Source organism: Nyctereutes procyonoides, unplaced genomic scaffold (assembly GCF_905146905.1).
Source record: "Nyctereutes procyonoides isolate TBG_1078 unplaced genomic scaffold, NYPRO_anot_genome, whole genome shotgun sequence".
Taxonomy (NCBI): Eukaryota; Metazoa; Chordata; class Mammalia; order Carnivora; family Canidae; genus Nyctereutes; species Nyctereutes procyonoides.
In genome coordinates this window covers 60,899,861-60,923,118 of record NW_026575052.1, presented here as the reverse complement: position 1 = coordinate 60,923,118, position 23,258 = coordinate 60,899,861, and the positions used below count along the sequence as shown (strand labels likewise).

Here is a 23,258-nt window from a genome sequence, read left to right as displayed (position 1 = left end):
ACATTTGTAGTAGTTTCCACACCTTCCAGTATTCATACTAGATGCTTACAGAATAGCATCTTTACTTTAGAAGTTTAGGAAATAATTTGAAAGTGCTTTTAGTGGATGATACTCCTTTAAAAAGTATAATGGTAAATATTACAACTTTGGATTGAATATTGATGACAAACTTTCTTTAGGAAGATAAATCTTAAATTCATTTTTTTGAAAACCACATCAATTTGCAATTAAAGGTGGTAAATGTTTAGTATGTGGGAAATGTTGCAAGTAGCAGTCTGGTCTACACAGAACCTTTCTGTATATATTCTTCCAGTTAGAGCTACTGTGTGAGTTAAAACTTTGAGGATTCTAGTCACTGTCTACTGAAATTTCAAATTTGAGACGTAGTATGTTTATACCAAAAGAACAAAGCTGAAACTCCATATGGAATCATCTAATTGGATCACCTTCACAGTATCCACTTTTTCACAGTAAGGGTTCTACATTGTTACTCATTCTAAAAAACATCATCAGTTCTATAAAGCTATGTTGTGACTTCGTTACTAAAGCTTTAGTTTTAAAGATTTTTTTTAAATTTTTATTTATTTATGATAGTCACAGAGAGAGAGAGAGAGGCAGAGACACAGGCAGAGGGAGAAGCAGGCTCCATGCACCGGGAGCCTGACGTGGGATTCGATCCCGGGTCTCCAGGATCACGCCCTGGGCCAAAGGCAGGCACCAAACCGCTGCGCCACCCAGGGATCCCCTAAAGCTTTAGTTTTAAAAAGTGAGGTAGTATATAGTAGTAGTTGAAACTCTGCTTCTTAGTTCATAGCTTGTCAGCATTTCAATAATTAGAGCTTACGTCCTATTTCTTAGCCATAGTATTAAAATATGTTATTTTGATCATAAAGGTAATTATGTACCTATTCTTACCTCATTCCTTAAGGTTTCTGCCATTATTTGTTTAATCATTTCCTTGTTTGGACATTTTCTTTTAAATTTCAAAATTTTATTATGCACAGCTTTGTAATGACCAAAATAGATTTTGTATGTTATTTTAAATTATTAGCTTTGAGGGAAAAAGATACAGTTATGGGAAGATGGAGAAGTATATGGAGTCTCAAGATTCATAGAGTGACAGTGTACGAGAATCCACAGAGTTGACAAAACCAATGATTTATTCCACATTTCATTCAAAAGTGATCTCAGGGTATTCCTGAAGAACTGCCAACATTGAAAAGAGAAGAGGGAATGGGGAGAGTGGGATGTGGTGTGGAGGGGAGGAGACAGGCAAGGACAGTGGGTGGGGAGAGAACTGAAGATTGCCAGTGGCATTCGCTGAGTTAGGAGCTAGATGGGATATGTTATATTGATATATTCTGGAAAGCTCCGGAGAGAAGACGCTGCAAGAAAAGATATTAGGGCTTTACAGGATTCTCTATACTCCACGAAGACATTTATGGGATAAGGCAACCTTTTTACTATTTGGAGCCTTTTAGATGGTATATGGGGGAAAAGGAAGAAAGTACAAAGCTAGTTAATGATATCAACAGGGAATGTGTAAAACCAGATGTTCCCACCTTAAAAATGAGCCCTGATTATGCTTTCATGCTGCCTGAGGAGCCCCTTCATAACGCTATGAAAATACTGATGTCCTAGGCATCCTTAACTTTTTTTTGTCTAGTCTGCCTTTCTGTTATTCTGTCTCTCTGTTAGAATTGAAAAGTAGAAATGATAGGATCCAAGTGTGCTCTGTCAAAATGTATCAGTTATCATGGATACTTTGAAAGTAAGGGACTTAACAACATTATTTTGATTTGAGGAATCAATCTAAGATTTTTTGGTCATTTTATAACCTTTAATTTATGTTTCTTCCAATAAGTTCCATAGGAGAATTTACAAAGGAATCCCACTCCAGCTCAGGGGTGAAGTCTGGGCTCTCCTTTTGGAGATCCCTAAAATGAAAGAAGAGACAAGAGACCTCTATAGTGTGAGTATCTAAAGCTAACTTGTTTTTTTGAAATTGAAAAATAAAACCCATTTTCACTTTCAAGGTGATGTTAAGATATACATATCATTTGAAGTTATATTAAAATGATGCTACAGATAGTTTTTCTAAGCCTATAATTTTCTTCATTGTTTGGTTTGGTGTAATCTACTTCCTGACTTTTGAATAAATACTTCAAGTGAAATGTTATTTTCTGTACCAGTCAGTAAGTATCCAGTGTTTTTCAGCTACTTGAAATGATCAACATTGGGGCATATTCGTGAGGAAAATATTGACTAATACGTGGTCATAGCTGCCCATTTGCTTTGTAGTGTTAATAGAGAGATCTACAGTGTCCCTTGTACACTTCGTGGGAAAACCGCAGTGGGATTCAGTTTACCCAACAGCTGCCTGTGTGTGCTTGACTGTTTTCCTCTGGGTGTGAAAAAAAAAAAAAAGAATTTTCCTTCAAGACTAGTAGGTATCTCTAGGTTTTGTTATTTATTAACCGAAATCAAACTTTTGACTCAGTGATCAGTAATACTTTCCTTAGATTAGCTAATGCATTACATTTCCCTCCTTGTCATCTCATCTATATTCTTCCTGAATCCAAAATTTTTGTTTTAAAGATTTTATGTATTTATTCATGAGAGACCCAGAGAAAGAGGCAAAGACACAGGCAGAGGGAGAAGCAGGCTCCATGCAGGGAGCCCAACGTGGAACCTGATCCTGGGACTCCAGGATCACACCCTGGGCCGAAGGTGACACTAAATCCCTGAGCCACCTGGGCTGCCCCCAAATCTAAGTTTTATATTAAGCTTTGAAGGGAATGATTATCTAAAAATCATTTTGATGTATGTTCCTCAAAAAATGTATATAAATAGAATAAAATGGATAAAAGAAAAATTATTTGTAATTTAAACCCAACACCAGTTATAAAAGGAGCTTTGAAAGACTCTTGATCTTTTCTGTTCTTGGCTATATGGGCCCTTCACGGACTATGAGTTTATGTCTTAGGGTTTTAGAGTGTCAAATTATTTTAGTCTGTTGATTAGGTATTTCATAGTTTTAGAGTGAGTATTGAAAATAGTGTCTGAGAAAACATAAAATCTAACCCCAACACCTAGCAGAGTGTCCCTGGTGTTTGGTAGGTGCTCATTAAATTCTTGTTTAATTAGTGAGAGAAGACAGTTCCTTTTCTTTAGCATGCTGTATTTGTTTCCTCGGGCTGCCACAAAGTACCAAAACTGAGTGGCTCCAAATAGCAGCAGTGTCTTCTCTCTCACTTCTGGAGGCTAGAGGTCTGACGCCTGAGTGTGCCAGGGTGCCAGCAGGACACCTCGCAGGGCTCGGGGCAGGATCCGTCCTTGCCTATTCTTGGCCTCAGGGACTGCTGACGCTCCCTGGTGTTCCTGGGCTCAAAGCTAAGTCAGCCTGCTGTCTTCCTCCCTCTTCGCTCAGCCTTCTCCCTGTGCATATCTGTGTGTTTCACCTGATAAGGATTCCAGTTATTGGATTTGGGGTCCACCCCGATCCAGGGTAATGTCATCTTCACTCGATTACAGCTGTTAAGACCCTATTTCCAAATCAGGGCAGCTCATAGGTTCTGTGTAGATGTGAATTTGGGGAAGGGGCACTGTTCAACCCAGCATACACCCTAATGGCAGAACTGTGCTTTCGATGATCTTCTAGACTTTTTCTACATAGAATAGAATGATCTTGGCACTGGTTAACATGAGAGATCCATTTGGTAAATGCCAGTCATATAATAACAACAACAAAAAAAAGAACTTGCCTGCCAGTACTTTCAAGGTATTCTTTCCAATACTATCATATATATATTTTTTTCTCTTTGAGTTTTCCTGGCATTATTATTTGATGATCTTCCCTTCCCACTCTTTCTTACTCTTTCTCCAGAGATAACACGAGTTGCTCTCCAAGTTGGAACTTCAGGAGGAATAGAACTACAAAGATTTTTCTTGGGTGGGTGAGACAGTCCCTGGCTCCCGAGCTGGTGCTCTCATCTACTACTTCCTCCTGTTCTTTTAGTTGTACCTTAGTGTCATTTGTGTCCTGTGTGTAGTGATATATCTCACAGATGGCAGAAGTTCAGCCTATCCTGGTCAACGGCCTCTCCTGCAGCCTTGCTGTTGGCCAAACACACAGCAGTATCTCTGATCTTTCATGTAAATGCTCTCCACTATATTTCCACCCTCGGGTTTATAGGTTCATTAGATCTTACTGCTCTTAAATAAAGTGTATATTATTCTTGTATTATTGTGCCACTCATGGGTCTCAACCCACCCAATCTCAGAGATAACTGTAGAAGCTGCTTTACCTCCTTGCACTAAGATAAGAAATATGCTTGACTTCCTGTATTGTGTAGATTCGTTGGTAAATATTCTAGGACATCATCTTTCTGACCTATTTTTTACCTACTTAACTGGAATTTGCTTCTGTCTTAAGGCCTATTTATGTTGGATTTTCTTGTCCTCTAGAGAAACGGATACTATATAGAAGTATGTGGGTGTTTTTCTGCCTTTGAACTAAATTTTATTTTAAAGCACACTTCATCATGTCCTGTCAGACATTTTCTTTCTATGTTTTGACATCTCATTTTTTTTTACCAGCAGGCCTGTAGAACAATAATTGAAAACTCTTTCCTTGCCCATTACCTTAAAAAAAAAAAGAACAAATATGAATAGGCATCTTAATAGATTTTTTAAAAATATTTTTTCTATTTATTTGAAAGGGAGACAGAAATAGTGGCAGAGAACACAAGCTGGGGAGGAGAGGGAAAAGCAGACTCCCCACTGAGCAGGGAGCCCGATGTGGGACTCCATCCAAGAACCCAGGATCATTACTAAAGGTAGATGTTTAACTAGCTGAGCCACCCAGGTGCTGTAGATTATCATTTATAAACTAAATTTTGGTAATATCTTCTGGACCAGCCTGTATTAGCGATAGCATATGATAATGTTTTAGTAGTCATGTGATTCTAATACAATACTATAAATATCTTCCTGTGTGTTTAGAACTCAGAAGTATACTGTGGTTATTGTTCATGATTTTAAAAGCTACACAAGCTGCCCTTGTTTGAGCTCCCCCCTCAAAACACAGGAGTACACATAGTCACAAAACAACACATACACACGTCTTCTAGGTAGCCTACTTCCTTCTATTTTTAGCTGAAGTCAGGTTTTAGCAGTTATGTTTTCACATATATTTATTGGAGTTGATTAAGGCAGAGATCTGTATCACCAGCACATGGTAAACGAGTCAGTATAACATACGCATATAGATGCATGATTATACGTCAGCATGGTTAAGTATAGATTAATATCTTACCTCGTTAATCTCTTACCTCGTTAAACTTGGGAGATTAAATAGTCTCACTTCACTCCCTCTCTTCAAAATGCCACGAAATTGACAGCAGGGAGTTTTTGTAAAGGCGAGCCCGCAAGGAATAAGAAAACAGGAGAGAGGATGGCAGCCAGTGTCTGGAAATGAGAATCTAGACAGACACTTGTAAGCTTAGCAAACCTGAGAAAATGGAATCCTTGGCTGGAGTATTTATATCTCAGAATCTCCAAAATGTTTGGGAATTGTCAACTGCAGGTACCTCTGAGAGGGGTGGGGGGAGCTCAGAACAGTGGAAGTTGTCCAGATTCTGTTGCAGAAGCAGTGAGAGCCCCGAGGTCCCTCTGCTACCCCAGCTCAAGACTGAGGTGTACCATTTGGAAAGAATGAACCAGAGGGCCTCTGGACCGGAGAGGACCCAGACAGTGCTGAGGTGGGGCTCCTGTGTTGATGGGGGTGCATGGAGGAACTACATATCCTGAGCTGGGGACATCTCAGCCTCCTTGCTCACGCTACACCCAGAACATTGGCGACCAGGTGCTCATCTTCCTGACAGGAGACCAGAAGAGACTCCTCTGGGGAATCTGCCCAGCCTGAGAAAATAAAGCCAGAGATACTGACTTCAGGGGAACCCCACTGAAACTACCCAGCCAGATCACTCTGCAGTTGAGACACGATCGTGAATCCCCACCTCTGCACACAGAGCTTGCCATCAGGATTTTAGTGTTCTACTTTAAAATGTAAGCAGATGACAACATACCACTGTTCACTTGAGGGAAGGCACTAACACGAAAGAGAAACAAGAACAACTGAAGAAAGAAACTTGTAAGAAACAGACTATAGAGCAAGAAGAAAACTTAGAAAAATGATCGCAAGTACCTTCTGAGGGATCAAGATAGATACTACATTCGTGAAGCAAATATAGAACCTATATATATATATAAGGAAACTTTGAGAACAACAAAAGAACCTATTAAATCATACAAAATTATACTAGAACTGAAAGGTTTTAGAGAAAGTTTGAGAGTAACAATTGAAGGAATTTCCCAGGAAATAGATGGTAAATTCAAAGAAATGGAAAGTAATAGAGAAAAATGTAAGAAAGTTGAAGGACAGCCCAATAGGTCCCGCCCTGTAATAGTAAGAGTTCCAGAAAGAGGAGGTGGGAAAGCGGCGGGAGGGATGAGGAAATTGACAAAGGAATTACTTAAGAAGTTTCTCAGAACTGAGATATGAATCTGAGTTTATAAGATTGAAAAGATCCATCAGGTGCCCACCCTGTGGATAAAAGTAGATACAAATCAAGCACAGAGATGTAAAGTTCAGGATGTGGAGAGAAAAGTGCCTACAAGTTTCTAGAGAAAAAGATTTCACATAAAGAAACCAGAATTAGAGTGGCAACACTGGAAACTAGAAGACAGTAAAGGCAGCACCTTTTGAGCAAAGATATTTCCCAATTTAGAATTCTAAAACAGCCGAACAGTTAAATGAGAAGGAGGTTAGAATTATCAGACGTTCAAAGTTTCAAAAAAATTTATCTTCCGTACACCCTTCCACAGGAGCTACTAGAGGATGTGCTCCCCTAGAACAAGGGAATAAACCAAGAAAGAAAAAGATGTGAGATCCAGAAAATGGGATCCAAGCGAAGGAAGGCCTAGCAGAGGGTGAAGGGGGACCCCAAGATCCCAGCTGTGCAGCAGGTCCAGAGGTCCAGGAGCCCAAGCCTAGGGCGGGACCAGAGGCTCTGGAGAGGTGTCTGCACGAATTTGAAATCGGAGAGTACCTTTTCCATTGCAACAACGCCAGAGGAGATTGATGGAGTTTAAAGTGAGTTTGGGATTGGATTAGCAACAAGCTTGTAGAAAATGAAGCAAATCAAGAAACAAGGCAATGATTAGTTTGAAGGAAAACAAAAATACTGTGCTGGAAAGAAAAAGGAAATTCTAGCAGACTCTGTGGCTCAGCCATGAAGAACTTTTACATAGACTTAGCAATGCAGACTCCGAAAGTTCTTCATTCAAAATTAAAATCTTAACTGTATGTTAAGAGGAGAGGGAAAAGGCGGTTGGAAGGGAGAAGGGATGGGTGGGGGAGAGCTGTTTATTGTGTGCCTCTTCACATTCATTGGTGAACCGCGGGTGTGATTTTTCTAAACTGAAACAGGTTTTTAATGAGAATTATTTTATGATTCATTATTTTAATGAGAATTATTTTCAACAACTGATTTCCAAAAAAAATATACTTTATTCCTCTCTTTGTTTCTTCTTCAGAAATTAAAACACAGAGCACGGGGTTGTTCACCTGATATCAGACAAATAGACCTTGATGTCAACCGTACATTTCGGGACCATATTATGTTTAGAGACAGATACGGTGTTAAGTAAGTAAACTTTAAGTTATGAAATATAAATAGCATTTGTAAATAGTGTTTACTAAAGTCTTTGTTAACTTAAAACATGAGTAAGTAGAATGTCTTACATAAACTATAATTTTGATGCAGGTCCTAAAGGTTTAAGCTTTTGCAGATCATTTGGTCCATGTTGTGTGAAACCTAGGATCTAGGTTAACTTAAATTTTTAACCTTTGACATAGTGGATGCTATACAGTTGATAGAGTCATTTTATGATCTGGTAATTCTTAAAAATGTAGTGGCTACTTTTATCAAAATCCTAGTAAAGAAATTGGAGATTGTGTTAGTTTTTGAGAGCCATGATCCCTAGAAACTTGACCCCATTGCATAGCTGGAACTACAAAAAAAAAAAAAAAAAAAAAAAGAAGAAGATGAATGAATGAAAGAAATGAGAATTACGGTTTATGAATGAGAGGTATAGTTTTGTTGACATCTGTATTGGCTGAGTTCAACAGGAGAAACAGAAACCAGTAAGACCTGTGTTTTCAGAGATTTATTGGGAGGAATCAACTTGGTAGTGGGGGCTGACTAGGCAAGTCCCATATCTGGAGGACAGGCCAACAGGAACGACAGTCAGGAACTCCTAAGCACAGGAAGAGCCTCCCCAGGGAGGCCTCACATTGCTCTTACATCCTTTCCTGTGATTGAATCAGACCCACCAAGATTGTTGAGGGTAACCTCTCCTACTTAAAGTCAAGTGCTCATGGGTCTTAATCACGCCTACAGAATGCCTTTCTCTTTTCTTTTTTTTTTTTTTATAGCAATGTATGGATTAGCTTTTAGATATGTGGGGGTTGTAGCCTAGCCAAGATGACACCCGTGGTGTACTGATCATTACAGTACATCCTTGTCCACTCAGTTTCCAGATACGGATAATAGAAGGTCATACTTTTGCCTAACATGAGACAACTCTTTTGCCTAGGACTGAAACTAGGGTAACCCTTTCCCCACAAGAGGATGCAAAGTCCTTGGTGATGTTTACTCTTTGCTTTGATATTCTAAAACCAAAATACTGCAAGATAAAACTCATTGCTTTGATATTCTAAAACCAAAATACTACAAGATAAAAATTAACCGTTAATAATTTAATATAGGTAATATGTTAGATGAAAAGGGAAAAGGAAGGAAGAAAATCAAAATATTTTTAAATACATATATATGAACATAGTCATACCAAAATAAGGAAGAAATGCTCTTAACAATTATAATCATCATTTCTGTGGCTGGGCACATAGTTCCTGATTTCCACTACCTGTTTCGTATTCCCTTTGCCCTCCACAGGCACCTCAGTTGGTCATGGTTCTCTACCTGGTGGGGTGACCTGAATTTAATTCTGGACCATTAGCAGTCTTGCCTGAATCAGATTGCTGTAGTTTTCCATTGACTTTAATCACAAGGCTTAGCTATACAAGAGAAACCCTAAGTATTTTCCTGCCTTCTAGGCCCACTCTTTCTTACTCTTATTATGTAGTAGCAACTCAGTTTCTCCTTAGTAATCAGGATCAGTTGCTTCAACCCATACGATCACCTCCTTCTTTGCTTATTGATTCAGAGGCATGAGGAGCCCAATGTGATTGGGTAGAAATCTCAATTTCTAGTTCAGTGGAATCATCATGTCTCCTGGTGGAAACATTTCTCCCTGTGGAACAAGGGACTCCTAGACCAGTAGAACTTAAGGCTGATAGGATGGGAAGCAAACATTTTGCTAGTGGACTACTAGAGATAATAGTGGGTAGAGTAATCCCCATTTGTGGCCCTTGAATCTTGGACCTCAGATTTGGCTTTGGGAGAGAGAGCAGGAAATATTGGAGGCAGAGTGTGAGCATATACAGCTCAGCATATACAGCATATACAGATGATGTTGCCCCTGCCCGGCAACATTTTACCTTTTTGCCATATAACTGAGGCTTTACAAGACCTCCATAGTTCTGCCAAGCTGGCTGCTCCTATGGGGATGATTTTATATTGAGAATAGTTCAGTGAAGGAGGGCAACAAATTTAAGAGATTGTGAAGCCCTTTGTGATTTTTGCTATAAATTCTATCAGAATGAATGTCAGGGGCATCTGGGTGGCTCAGTCAGTTGAGTGTCCGACTTGATTTTGGCTCAGGGTTGTGGGATCGAGCCCCTCATAGCACTCTGTGCTGGGTGTGGTACCTGCTTGAGATTCTCTCTCTCCCTCTGCTCCTCCAGCCCTTTAAAAAAAAAAAAAACGAATGTAATCTAACCTTAAATATAGACTATATAGAGTATTGCTTACATTTGAGCTTGGGATCTTCTTTATTACACTAGTACTTTTGTTTGGGTTATCTATTTTCAGGCAAACATTTTTTTTAAGTTTATAATTTTTAAAAATATATGAAATAACTGAAATATATTCATTATAAACTTTCTTTTCTCTAGGCAACAGTCCCTATTCCATGTTCTTGCTGCATATTCTATTTATAACACGGTAAGTCAGAGCATACCTAACCACAGCTGAGAAATTGGAGGAACTCTTTGGGCACCCCCTCCTTCTGTAGATCTTTTCAAGGCTCCTCTGGTGACCCTGGGATCTTGGAACCAATTCAGAAATGGGAAAAACCACTGTATGCCAGTGACTCATTTTTCACCCTCTTCTGAATTGTTTTGTTATGGTGTTTTTCTTGTTTTTATTTTACATAATAGCTCTAAGAATGAGTAGTGCTAGGAGTTTAGGAAGTTGGTGGGCAGATTAATTTTTGCTCCACCCTTGCTCACCCTTCAATACCTCTGGGAAGTTGTGTTTTGGGGTCACATTTTCACTCGGTGAGGTCCAAACAGGAGATCATGTGTACCTACTTGCTAAACCTAGGAGTAGGCTGAAAGTAAACTTTTTGGTAATGGAACATGTTGTTCTTAATGTACCTATCACTCAGTGAGAGGTGGTAATTTGGGGAAAGATCACTTAGTGTTGGACCTAATGATGTTAAATGCTTGTTGACTAGGTTCTAGGGAGGACAACCTTGAACCTTGGGTGTGTAATTTCTATTAAAACCTTTAAGTTTCGAGAAATTTCAAACTAGGGCAAGTTAAAAAAGAATTTATTAAAGGCCTTTTCATAGAAATGAAGCAATAGTTGGGTTTCATGGAAATTGGAGCTGGAAAGTGAGAAGCCTTCACTGAGAAGGAGCTACACTTTCTAGCTCTTCTACTCTGGGGCCACATGGAAACAGATTATCTCTGTAAACTGTTTGTTCCACTGTTTCTCTCTTCATATTGCTTTCTCTGCCTACTTTTCAGTTTTCCCATTGGCTAAAATTGCCCACACAGACTTAATATGACCATTCCGTTTAAATGCATCTCACCGTCTGATTACAGATATCTTGGGGCGAGTATGTGATTAGTCCGTGCAGCCGATGGGGTCAAGTGACCTCTTCTTCTCCATCAGGTCCAGTTCATATGGCACAAGCAGGGAATTTGGGGAGAGTAGACAGTTCTCAGAGAAGGGACATAGACTGCCTGGGTATCCTGAAATGTGTCTCTCTCAGGCCGGGAAATCTACAGGAGACAAGACAGCAACTTGGGAAGGGAACTGTAGGAGGAGAGAAATTTGCCAGCATTTGAACAAAGAGGAGGAATATTGAACTGAGAATAACATACAAAGGAAAAATAAACTATTAGTGCTCTTTACAGAAGGTATAGTGGTATTGAATAGGGCACAGTAAAAATACATACAGCTTTATACTTTGTCCACACTTCTACATTTATTCTTGAATACCAATTTATTTTTATAGTATATAGCTTAATATCATAAAAAAATGCAATCTTTGTAGAATTGCCCATTATTTAATGTGTTTAGGCATTTTCTGATTATTTTGTAGGGCAGGTTTTTGTATGTGCATATGCATATAATTGGATCTTAAAATACCCGGTTTCTTTGTTCTCATTTATCTTCAGGAAGTTGGTTACTGTCAGGGGATGAGCCAGATCACAGCTTTGCTCCTTATGTATATGAATGAAGAAGATGCCTTCTGGGCCCTGGTCAAACTATTCTCAGGCCCCAAGCATGCCATGCATGGTAAGAAAACCCTATAGTTTACCAAAAACAATAAAAACAAGGAAGGGGAAAAAAAGGTAAATTAAAGCAAAGTCAAACTTTGGAAGATGCTTGGTAGTGTTAAGTATAGAAACAACGTCTGAGGGCTTGTTCGGCCAGTTAGTGTTTGTGAGTCCTTTCTTATGTCCTCCTTCTTTATTGAACATTGCTAAGCTTTTCTGTTCATATTTATATGCCTTTATTTTTACCTCAGGGTATACTATTGGCATTTTGAAATTTCTTCCTTACTTGCCCCCGGTCAGAAGAAACTAATTTAGGTTTGGAGCAATTTAGGAAACGCTGTATTACTGGGAGAAATATAGGATGCCTTTGACCAAAACCTTAGACTATCATACAGTTATCATTTCAGTGAAATGGTGTTTTGGTTCTTTTAGCTAAAATGGATTCCATTTTATGATAAAAGGCTGCTGATAACATGTTGTAGTTACTTCATTATCTCAAAACTTGCATGAGTTTTTGGTTTTCAAATTAGAAGATTGTTTTTAATAACCTTTCCTTTGTATCTGCCAAGCATATACAAGAAACTTTATAGAGTTTGGTTTGCATCTTGGTAATAAAAGTGGCATTTGTACATTTCGTGCAAAATTATCTTCCCAGTGCCACCCCTGTAATAATACCAAATTAAAAACAAATTTTTAACACAAGTCACTCTAAGAATAGATCATCTAAGTTCTGTTTGTGAATAAGTTTTATGTGGTGAGGAACCCACCTCATGTTTATTTTTATTTTTTATTTTTTTAAAGATTTTATTTATTCATGAGAGACACAGAGAGGGAGAGAGAGAGGCAGAGACACAGGCAGAGAGAGAAGCAGGCTCCATGCAGGGAGCCTGATGTAGGACTCAATCTTGGGTCTCGGGGATCACACCCAGGGCTGCAGGTGGCACTAAACTGCTATGTCACCGGGGCTGCCCCCGCCTCATGTTTAAAGTGATATTTTAACATTTTCAGAATTATGATTATAGTCTATTAATTTACACATTCTTACCATGTAGTTTTTGTGGTGGTATTTGTGTGTGTGTGTGTGTGTGTGTGTGTGTGTGTGTGTGTGTGTTTGTGCAATGCGCCCATGTGGACGTGCACAGATTGGACCATCTCCCTTACTTTTCCTTGTGAATATTTTTTAAATGAATACTATTACTAATGATAACTGTTTCTGGACACTTTGGATCCCATCAAGAGCCTCCAAAAGTAAGACGCAGTATATCAAACTGCCATCCAACATGCAGTATCATTTGAAAAGACATCTTGAAAAAAAATTACTTTCCCTCATCCATCTCTGTTTTGCTTCACCAGGGAATGGTGTTGCTGATCTGTGTTGAAGTACAAAGTGATGTTACAGTTTCAGTAGTATGTAATTCGGTGGAAGACTGCCCAGCTCTAAGAAAGTCATTTCTTTTGAACACACCTGATAGCTTACTTTCAGCAATTGTCACCAGTCTAATCTATAAAGAAATGTTAATTTTACTATCCTTATATTTGCATTTACTGTGCAGTTTAGGTCATTATTTTGGTGAAGTTTGTATTTAGAGATATTTGTAGATCCGCCTATGGAATTTTATCACTGAAAGTTGCCTCAGTTCTTTGCATCCCCTACATGATACTGACGTCATTATAAATGTACAAAATAAAGTGAGGGCTGCAGAAAATGAGACTTTAAAATATCAAGCCTGGGATATCACTAAGAAGTGAAGTAACGTTAGTTATCTTAGCATCGTCGAGTGAGTGTTTATTACTGAGGGGCATTACCTTTTTCAAAATGAGACTTTTTCTTGAAGTTCTTTTTTTTTTTTATATGATAGTCACAGAGAGAGAGAGAGAGAGAGGCAGAGACACAGGCAGAGGGAGAATCAGGCTCCATGCACCGGGAGCCCGATGTGGGATTCGATCCCGGGTCTCCAGGATCACGCCCTGGGCCAAAGGCAGGCGCCAAACCGCTGCACCACCCAGGGATCCCTCTTGAAGTTCTTCTAATTGCCGTTCCTATCACAATTGACCAGGAGAATGGCATAGATAGAGAGATATACTTTTTATGACGTCATTTTCCTGGAAAATGTTACTATGGGAGGAATAGAATCTCTATCTCTGGAAATATTCACACACATAAGTATGTTCCTTGGGTTCTTGGAGGAACACAGTTTCACTTTTTGGAAGCAGATGTTCTGTGGGGGAACAAATGAGACTCTAAGATCAAGTAAATCTGACAGAGTGAGTTAAACAAAGTTTTAGTTTGTAAAACATGTTAGAAACATTGAGAAGCCCATATCATTATGAACATGCCAGAAGGGTTTGTGGAGCACACAGTACTTCCTCTGGATTCTTTTTAAAAAACATAAGATATCTATTAATTAAGTTACATAAATCCTAGGTTGGAAGGAGAAATGATAAAAATCTGTTGAGTAAAAATCCTTTTTATTGGAAGAAATAAAAAGAAGAATATCTGAAAGGAAACTTGTAAATAAGAATAAATGTAAAGTTCCACGAATTAGATGCACAAAATCAGTACTCAATTACTATTTATAATTACTTACTTCCTAGAAATCTTATAGACTATGTTGTATAATGAGATGGGATAAATTACAGTTTCTGATTTAACATTGATCACACTGTGCCAGTATGTCTTAGCTGATGTCAAATATCACAGAAGGGACTAAAAAGTGATAAAAACTTTGGAAGGACAATATTAATGAAGCTAGAGTAACCCTGAAAAAAGCAATAAAATGTTGGTTATGTAGCATAGTGATAGTAAAACAAAAGTCCTCAAGATTTTAGAATAGCTCATAAAACATTTGCACATTTAAGATCTGCTTTAAGATCTTTAAAAGAATAGGGATCTCTGGGTGGCGCAGCGGTTTGGCACCTGCCTTTGGCTCAGGGCGCGATCCTGGAGACCCGGGATCGAATCCCACGTCGGGCTCCCAGTGCATGGAGCCTGCTTCTCCCTCTGCCTGTGTCTCTGCCTCTCTCTCTCTCTCTCGCTGTGTGACTATCATAAATAAAAAAAAAAAAAAAAAGATCTTTAAGAGAATAGACAATCCTGATAAATGGCTTCTGTTTTCATTTTTTTTAGTTTCTAAGTTTTTCTCTAATTCAGAAATATTCTGCCCTCCTTTGTATTTTTACAAAGTTACAGGAGCTCTTTAGCAAACAAGTACAAAACTGCAAGTTTTTTTACCCAGAGCTCACACTCAATTATTTCCTTGATGGGGAGGACAAGTATGTTAGTAACTATTGGAGTTTTGTTGTTGCGGACAGTTAAAAATGAAAGAAATGCGTTATATTTTAAAAGAGGGGTTTTTGTTGCTATTGTTTATGAAATATTGTTTTTATGTTTGTATTCTAGGCTTTTTTGTTCAAGGTTTTCCTAAACTCTTGAGGTTTCAAGAACATCATGAAAAAATACTGAATAAGTTTCTATCCAAGCTTAAGCAACACTTGGTAGGTAGATGTAACATTGACTTATACCCACTTACACCAAGAATAAAGCTGGAAGAATTGAGTGCAGCCTTCGGTCCCAATTGCTTTATTGATGTGCTGTGTTGCCCATTTCATTTACTATACAGTTATAATTCCTAGGTGTTTCAAGAGCATGAGATTTGTGAAATTTAGTACTGATGAACCATCACAGCCCTAACTCATAGAATCAAACCACTTCTTTGCATAGGGTATATACAAATAGTACAGTTTTTAAAGATATATAATTTCTTAGTAATTTTGGAGGCTGTTTTATTGCACCAAAAGGACTTTAAGGGTCATACAAACTCGTCCTTAGTGAACCATATACATGCTGTACTATAAAGCACGATAATTTAGTGAACAGAGGTACTTGCCTGTAAAATACATCGTAGAGAATCAAAATGTTGTATTACAATCCTATAGAAGAAGGATTTATTCCTAAGATGATTTCCAAAAGTGAGATTGAAGGAGAGAGCTAGGGTGAGGAGAAAAACTTAGAAATACTCCAGCATGCAAAAAGATTTGGAATGAAACAGTTTTATGTTTAGCTTTGACAGCTACCTCCAACAGCTTTCCTAACTTTGAGTATTAGATTGTCATATTTTGTTTGCTGCAATCCAGAAATTTGAAGTCTTTGTATTTTTCAGGATTCTCAAGAAATCTATACAAGTTTTTACACAATGAAATGGTTTTTTCAATGTTTCCTTGATCGTGTGAGTATTTATTTACAAAACCCCATCATAAAATTATAAATACCAGGTGAGGGTGAACTGTTAATCTTATCTCTGTTTTGTTTTTAATTACAGACTCCCTTTACACTAAACCTCAGAATATGGGATATCTACATCTTTGAAGGAGAACGAGTTCTTACCGCCATGTCTTACACAATCTTAAAATTACACAAAAGTAAGGAAATGTTTAAGTATAAAGATTTCACAGAGATCAAGGCTTGATTTAACTCTGATTTCTTATTCTTCACCTAACTTCAGATTCATTTTCTTTTAGGGATAGATTCAAAAAAATCTTGAAAGTCAATCATGTTCAGTTGGTAATTGGCTTCCATTGGTTCTTCCTCATATCTAGAAGCCAATTACATTGCAGGGGTGTTTTTTTTTTTTTTTTTTTTCCAATTTCAGTTTCATTTTCCCACTTAAGTAGTAGAATACAAAAGTTGGTTTTACTAATGATATTATTCTTACTATTTGTTCCCACATTTCTGATATTGCTTTTCATCATTATGAATCTCTGGTTTGTAATCAGAGAAGAGAGAAACCAAAGAAACCAGGCCCTTAGTTTAAAAAGTCCAGTTATATTATCCATCACTGTTTCCTCCATCCAGGAAAAAAAACCACTCAGCTCCAAGCTGTAGACCAGAGATGGGGAACCTTCTGCTCATCTCTCTGCTTGACTTGCATCGTGGCCTCTGGGGCAAGTACAGTCACTGTCTCTGGTTGTTTAAACGCAACAAGGCTTTAAAAGAGTCTTCAGTTGCAGTATTTCAAGGGTTCTATAAACTTGGCATGCAGTGCCTTACTTTAAAATCAAGAAATGAGAGTTTTCTTCTTGAATATGAAGAACCTTATTCATCTTAAAGCCTCAGTTCAGCCTTTAAAATTACAACAACTCCTAGTAACTCTTCTTGTAACTCTGCAGAGAAGAGAATCATTGAGAGCTTGAGAACTTCACAGAGCACTTCCAGTCTACGTCTTACAACATAGGTTCACATTCATTGATCATTCTCCTTTCTTAGGTTATTCTTGCATGACTCATCTGTTCAACTTCCCAACTAAATTATAAGCTAATTGAGTATTTGAGGTCATGTTTTGTGAGGTTTTTTTCCCTGCTGTGCTTGGCGTTGTTCTAAGTGCATTTTAGGTATTTTTAGTTATTTGATTGCTTACTTGAAAAGCATGACTTTGGATTATCCAAACTTTAGAGAGAAATGAAAACTCCCTGTAAAATCAGATTTGTATTGTTTATCCTGAAAGATAAGGAATCAGAGATGCTGTGATTCATTTCCCTTACACCCAATCCTCACACCTCCAGTACACAAACCACAGCACCTAGAGAACTGCTTCCCAAGACCCACCTCCTCCTCTTCTCTTTCCCTCCCCTGACCCTCCTATCCTCCCTGCATCTTTTCTTTCTGGATTACGAACTGACCAAGATGTGGAACAAAAGTATACTTTTTTATTAAAATATGTATGTATTGGTTTAATGTTCACAAAACAGCGAAAAAGTGGAAATACGATGTTTTATTTCTCCATAGCTCTGTTCTCAGTCTTAAATTATGTTTTATTTATATGAATCTTGGTTAACCTTGGCAGGTGAAAAGTTTCTTCACCTTTGCAAATAAACTTTAAAGCATAATACCTACTTTATATCCTGTCATATCACCAGACTAAATAGCTGTTGGAAAAAATGTGTCTGCTGCTATTTGTTTTTTTTTTTTTTTTTTCTGTTAGGAAGATGAAGCTCAAGGTCTTGTATGAAGTTTCTTCACCACCATATGAAGCTTCAAAAACTGTGTCTGGGCACCTTAACCAGTAGTTAGCTAAAGCTCCTAAGATTTTGTTCTTGTTTTTTCCTGGTTGCCTTAACAATATTTAGAGACATTTATTATGGGAGATTTATCACACACTGGTTTTAAATTTTAAAAAAATTAGTATTAACTTAAATGCCCAGTATTAGAAGACTAATTTAAGTGGATTACAGTACATTATAGTATATCCGATGTACTCAAAGTATAGTTTTTTGAATTGATACTTGTGTACACACATCTACTTGTAGGGCAGTGGCTGGCTAGTAGGATCATAGCTGACTTTTGCTTTCTACTTTGTAATCTGAATTGTTTTAAATAAAACTAATTTTGTAAGTAGAAATAAAAATCAAGTTAGTAATCCAGATTTTTTTGGAAATTCTGTAACTGTAAAAATAGATTTGAAATGCGTTTGCTATGAGAGGTAAAACACCATGACAGTAAAACAAAAGCCCTCATGTCAAAGTGCTTGCTCTGGGTTCATATTAATGTCTAAGGTGTGATATTCTTAAATGAACTGATGAAATGGTATTTAGCAGTAATTTACTTCTCCCTGTCTTCCCAAAGAGTAGACGTGACTGCTTGGATATCAGAAAATACTTTTATCTTACTGAGTGTCAGTGATATTCACAGTGCTATGTGTAAGTTGAATGCTGTGCCCATTTTAAAAAATACTGCACCAGAATAGAATACATTACCTTCTCACCCTGAAGTGACTTTTGACTCAGCATCTGTATTTTTCTCATTTTTTTCTTAGAACATCTAATGAAATTGTCTATGGAAGAACTTGTAGAATTTCTTCAGGAGACTCTGGCAAAGGATTTTTTCTTCGAAGATGACTTTGTAATAGAGCAACTTCAGATTTCTATGGTAGAACTAAAGCGTGCAAAATTAGACCTTCCAGAACCTGGTAAGAAATATTCAGACACTTTCTATCTAAGTCATAATTAACGTTGGGAAATGGCGCACAGAACACGGGCCATTTCTGTTTCAGAACATAAGCATTATGGTGTACTCGTGATATCAGGCAAGCTGCTATGGCTTTGTGCTTATTTTAAGAAAAAGCAAATAAATGCATTAATGAAATATGCTTCTCCTACCTAATAGAATATCCTATCTCTACTTAAATTTAGAAGGTTGGATGGCAAATAACACTGATCAGGAGAAGTAATCGTGGCGCTTTAAATGAGCATCAAACAATGAATGACCTTTACTTTCATCATCTCATTTGTAAAACCATAGCAGAGAAAGTAAGAGATCCATTTTGTAGAAGAGGAGGACACGCATGCTGAAATGCTTCTGTCTGAAGCTATAGAACCAGCTGAGGGTGTTCTCTTGACACTGGAGTCCAGGCTTTCTGACTGCTCTCCGGGGCTCGTTGCAGTGTGGATAATATATTTTGTTTGCTTATTTCAAAACGTCTCCTAGCACTTCCGTGTAGATTTTCTGTGAGGCCCTGTGCGGGAGATTGGGCAACTGAAGAGAAGGGCATGCTTCTTGTCTTAAGGTGCCCACAGGCCAGACAGAATTTATATAACTGATAACAAATGAACTGTAAATAAATAGGATAAATTGGAGAAGGGTCAAAGGAAGGGTAGAATGAGAGGGAAGAAAAAAGAAACTGTGGAAAATCACAGCAGGAATAACTCAAGAGTTTTGACCAGATATGATTTGACAATGAATGGTTTCCAGAGAAAAAGTCATTATCTGCCTCTTTCCTTTCTTGTGTTTTTTCCAGTGGCTGGGTGTGGTAAGGCAATAGGGAAGTGGAAGAGCATGTTTGAGAGGTGAAAAGTAACATTACCTGTTAGGCCCTCAGGTAGAGTTGAGGTAACATTTCCCTATCAGTGTGGCATATGTTTGGATGTCTTCTTGGATGTGTCCGTACAGAACAAGCAGACATACGTTCATGGAAAGCACATCTTTTTCCCTTTGGTAAAAACCAAGATGCTATGCTTTTAGTTACTTCGTTTTGAGGGGTCTAGTCAATGTTTCTCTTGAGTTTGTTCTGGATCATCAAGATTCACTAGATAACAAACTGTTGGGATCCCTGAGTAGCTCAGCGGTTCGGCGCCTGCCTTCGGCCCAGGGCGTGATCCTGGAGTCCCGGGATCGAGTCCCACGTCGGGCTCCTTGCATGGAGCCTGCTTTTCCCTCTGCCTGTGTCTCTGCCTCTCTCTCTCTCTCTCTCTCTCTTTCTCTCTCTCTGTTTCTCATGAATAAATGAATAAAATCTTAAAAAAAAAACTGTCACAGCAATGATTGATTGTGGTCAGAAGCCTTGTAAAGCCATCACCTTTGCAAAGTGAGGACACCCCTTTGGTGTTCAGTGTCCATTCCCTGTTGGTTCTTTACCATAGCAGGGCGCACCCGCAGGACAACAGTGGCTAAGTGTATTCTTACCATTTTAGCATTTATTTCAAAGTATCTTGCTTTTTTTAAAAAAGAGTCAAAACAAGTTGTAATAAAAGACCTATACATATAGTAGAACTATTTAAACATGAGAATAAAATATTGCAGAATAGGATGACTTAGGGTCTAATAGCAGCTATTATAGAATGCTTAGGATGGGCCACAGGCTACATGCATTATCTCATTTAATCCCTAAAACTAGCTCTGAAAAAATACTCACCCTCCTTTCACATTGAGTAAACTTAGTAATAGTAGTTTGTAAGATCTTCTTACTTGGAAATAGTAGAATGGGATGGGGGGAGGCATGAATAAAGGAGAGGGAAAGATAAATAATACCAGGCACATTGGCTAAAGTGTGCTTTAATCAGACTGAGAGTTAGTGGAAAGTGGTAAGGTGGCTCTGTAATTTGTAGGACAATAATCTGCCTTTCATCTGTATTTCTACTGTTAAACATTTACTTTCTGGGCTTTGTGCTCTACAGCCTGCCCTGTGTTATCCTCTTTAAATTATTGCAAGCTGTATATGGAACATTAAGGTAATTAAGATAATTAAATTGTCACCGTAGCAAGAAGTTTTAACATCCTATCTATCATCTTAAAAACACACATGAGCATGTTATTTCTTTGTGACTCCTTATGAGCTGCCCTAGTTTGCAGTATGTTTTCCCAGACCCCCACACAACGCATGGTATTTTAAATTGCTAATTTTTTTTCTGGTTGGTTATAGTCTTCCATTGTTTTGATTCACATTTCTTTAATTTTGATTGAGTGTCTTTCTTTTATTTTTATTGGGCATTTTAGTTTCTTTTTCAATAAACTTTCTCTGTTCATCTGCTGCCCATTTTTCTATTGCTGTATTCATGTACATTGTTCCTAAGTAAAGAAATTGGCCAGTTTATTATATGTGTTGTAGATACTTTTAATATAGAATTTTTTTTTTTTTAATTTTAGTCTTGGGATGCCTGGGTGGTTCAGCGATTGAGCACCTGCCTTTGGATCAGGGCATGATCCTGGGTCTGGGATCGGGTCCCACATCAGGTTCCCTGCGAGGAGCCTACTTCTCCTTTTATCTGTCTCTGCCTCTCTCTCTCTGTGTCTCATAAATAAATAAATAAAATCTTAAAAAAATAATCAGTCTTTGTGGCATCTCACGTCTCTGTCTTGGGTAAAGAATTTTCCACCTGCTGACTGAAAAAGTTTTTGGTTACCTATATTTTCTCCGCAACTTTTATGTTGGCTTTTTTTGTGCTTAAATCTTTTGCCCATCTAGAATTCCTTTTGGCTTAAGGGAAGAGTTTTAAAGATGTGTTTTTAATTTCCACAAATTTGTGAATTTTCCAATTTTACTTCTGTTGATTGACTTCTAACTTCCCCCTTTTGTGGTCAGAGAAAATACTTTGTAGAACATCTATCTTTTAAAATCTGTTGAGACTCAATTTGTGACCTAATATATGGTGTATCCTAGAAAATGTTACATGTGCACTTGAGAAGAATGTGTGTGCTGTTGTTGGGTAGAGAGTCCTGTAAATTCTGTTGGATCCAGTTGGTTTATTGTGTGGTTTATGTCCTCTGTGTCCTCATCTTCTGCCTGGTTCTGTCCTTTACTGTGGGACAGGTATTGAAGTTTCCAGCTATTATTGTGGAACTTTTTCTCCCTTCAATTCTGTCCATTTGTCTAACACATATTTTGATGGTCTATTATTAGGTTCATACATGTTTGCTGTTGTTATATCTGCTTGCTGTATTGAACCTTTTATTAATATATAATGCCCCCTTTTTTGTCTCATAGCCTTTTTTAGATTTATAGTCTGTTTTGTCTGATTTAGTATAGCTGCCCCAACTCCCTTTTGTTACTGTTTGCTTGGAATGTCTTTTTCCATCCCTTCACTTTCCATCGGGTGTCTTTTATTGTTGTTGTTGGTGGTGGTGGTGATGCTGTCGTCTTTTGATGTAAAGTGAGTCTCCTGAAGGTAACATACAGTTGGATTATGTGTCTTTTTGCCCATTCTGCCAATCTCTGTCTTTTGATTTGAAAGTTTAAACCATTTACTTTTAAAGTAATGACGGATAAGGAAGGACTTCTGTCATTTTACTATTTGTCTTTTTTTTATACTTTATAGAATTTTGTCGTTTATTTCCTAGACTACTATCTTACTTTCCATTTGGTTAATTTTTTTATTGTGAAACGTTTAAATTACTTCTTTTCTTCTGTGTATATTCTATACCTGTGTGTGTGTGTGTGTGTGTGTGTGTGTGTGTGTGTGTGTGTGGTTAAAGCATTAGGTTTAACATCCTAAAGTTATAAGTCTCTAATTTGGATTTGGATGAACTTCAATAACATATGAAAGCCCTGCTCCTTTACAGCTCAGCTCCATCCCCAGCCCTTTCAGTTAATGTCCCCAAATGACATCTTTATACAGTCTGTGCCCAAAAACATAAAGTAATAATTCTTTTAAATGCATTAGTCTCTTAAATTATGGAGAAAATAAAATGTGGAGTTACAAACCAAAGGTACAACAATACATGTTTTTAGACAAATAATTTAAAAAAAAACTTATTCTCTTAACTCATATAGAAAAACAGAAGTGAAGTTAAACACAAAAACAAATCATTGTTACAGTGATATTAGCTTTTATAATTCCCCATGTATTTACCTGTCTTGTGATCCTTATTTCTTTTTACACTTTTGAATTTCTGTGTAATATCCTTTCATTTCACCCTGCATCCTTGAGCATTTCTTTCAGAGCAGATCTAGTGGTTAACAGACTCCCTCGACTTTTTTTGTTTTTTAAGATTTTATTTATTTATTCATGAGAGACACACAGAGAGAGGCAGAGACATAGGCAGAGGGAGAAGCAGGCTCCCTGTGGGGAGCCCAAAACAAAGCAGGATCACAACCTGAGGCAAAGGCAGACACTCAACCACTGAGTCACCCAGGTGCTCCTCCCTCCACTTTTGTTTATCTGGGAATGTCTTAAATTTTCCCTCACTTTTGAAGGACAGTTTTACCAGATACAGGATTCTTGGTCGATAGTT

At 37.8% G+C, this 23,258-nt stretch overlaps 1 protein-coding gene across 5 annotated transcripts in view; it reads left to right on the top strand.

Moving 5' to 3' along the window:
* The window catches only part of USP6NL (USP6 N-terminal like), a 172,390-nt gene that overhangs the window by 124,801 nt on the left and 24,331 nt on the right, over window positions 1–23,258 (top strand). For 4 of the 5 annotated variants that reach the window (XM_055331117.1, XM_055331114.1, XM_055331115.1 and 1 more), the window contains exons 7-14: window positions 1,865–1,972; window positions 7,600–7,709; window positions 10,142–10,190; window positions 11,657–11,777; window positions 15,159–15,253; window positions 15,919–15,984; window positions 16,078–16,177; window positions 18,568–18,720. In XM_055331117.1, the coding sequence (XP_055187092.1) occupies window positions 1,865–1,972; window positions 7,600–7,709; window positions 10,142–10,190; window positions 11,657–11,777; window positions 15,159–15,253; window positions 15,919–15,984; window positions 16,078–16,177; window positions 18,568–18,720 (802 nt within the window). Of the gene's footprint in view, window positions 1–1,864; window positions 1,973–6,938; window positions 7,157–7,599; window positions 7,710–10,141; window positions 10,191–11,656; window positions 11,778–15,158; window positions 15,254–15,918; window positions 15,985–16,077; window positions 16,178–18,567; window positions 18,721–23,258 lie in introns of those variants that run through there. The other variant, XM_055331118.1, reaches the window with a different exon arrangement.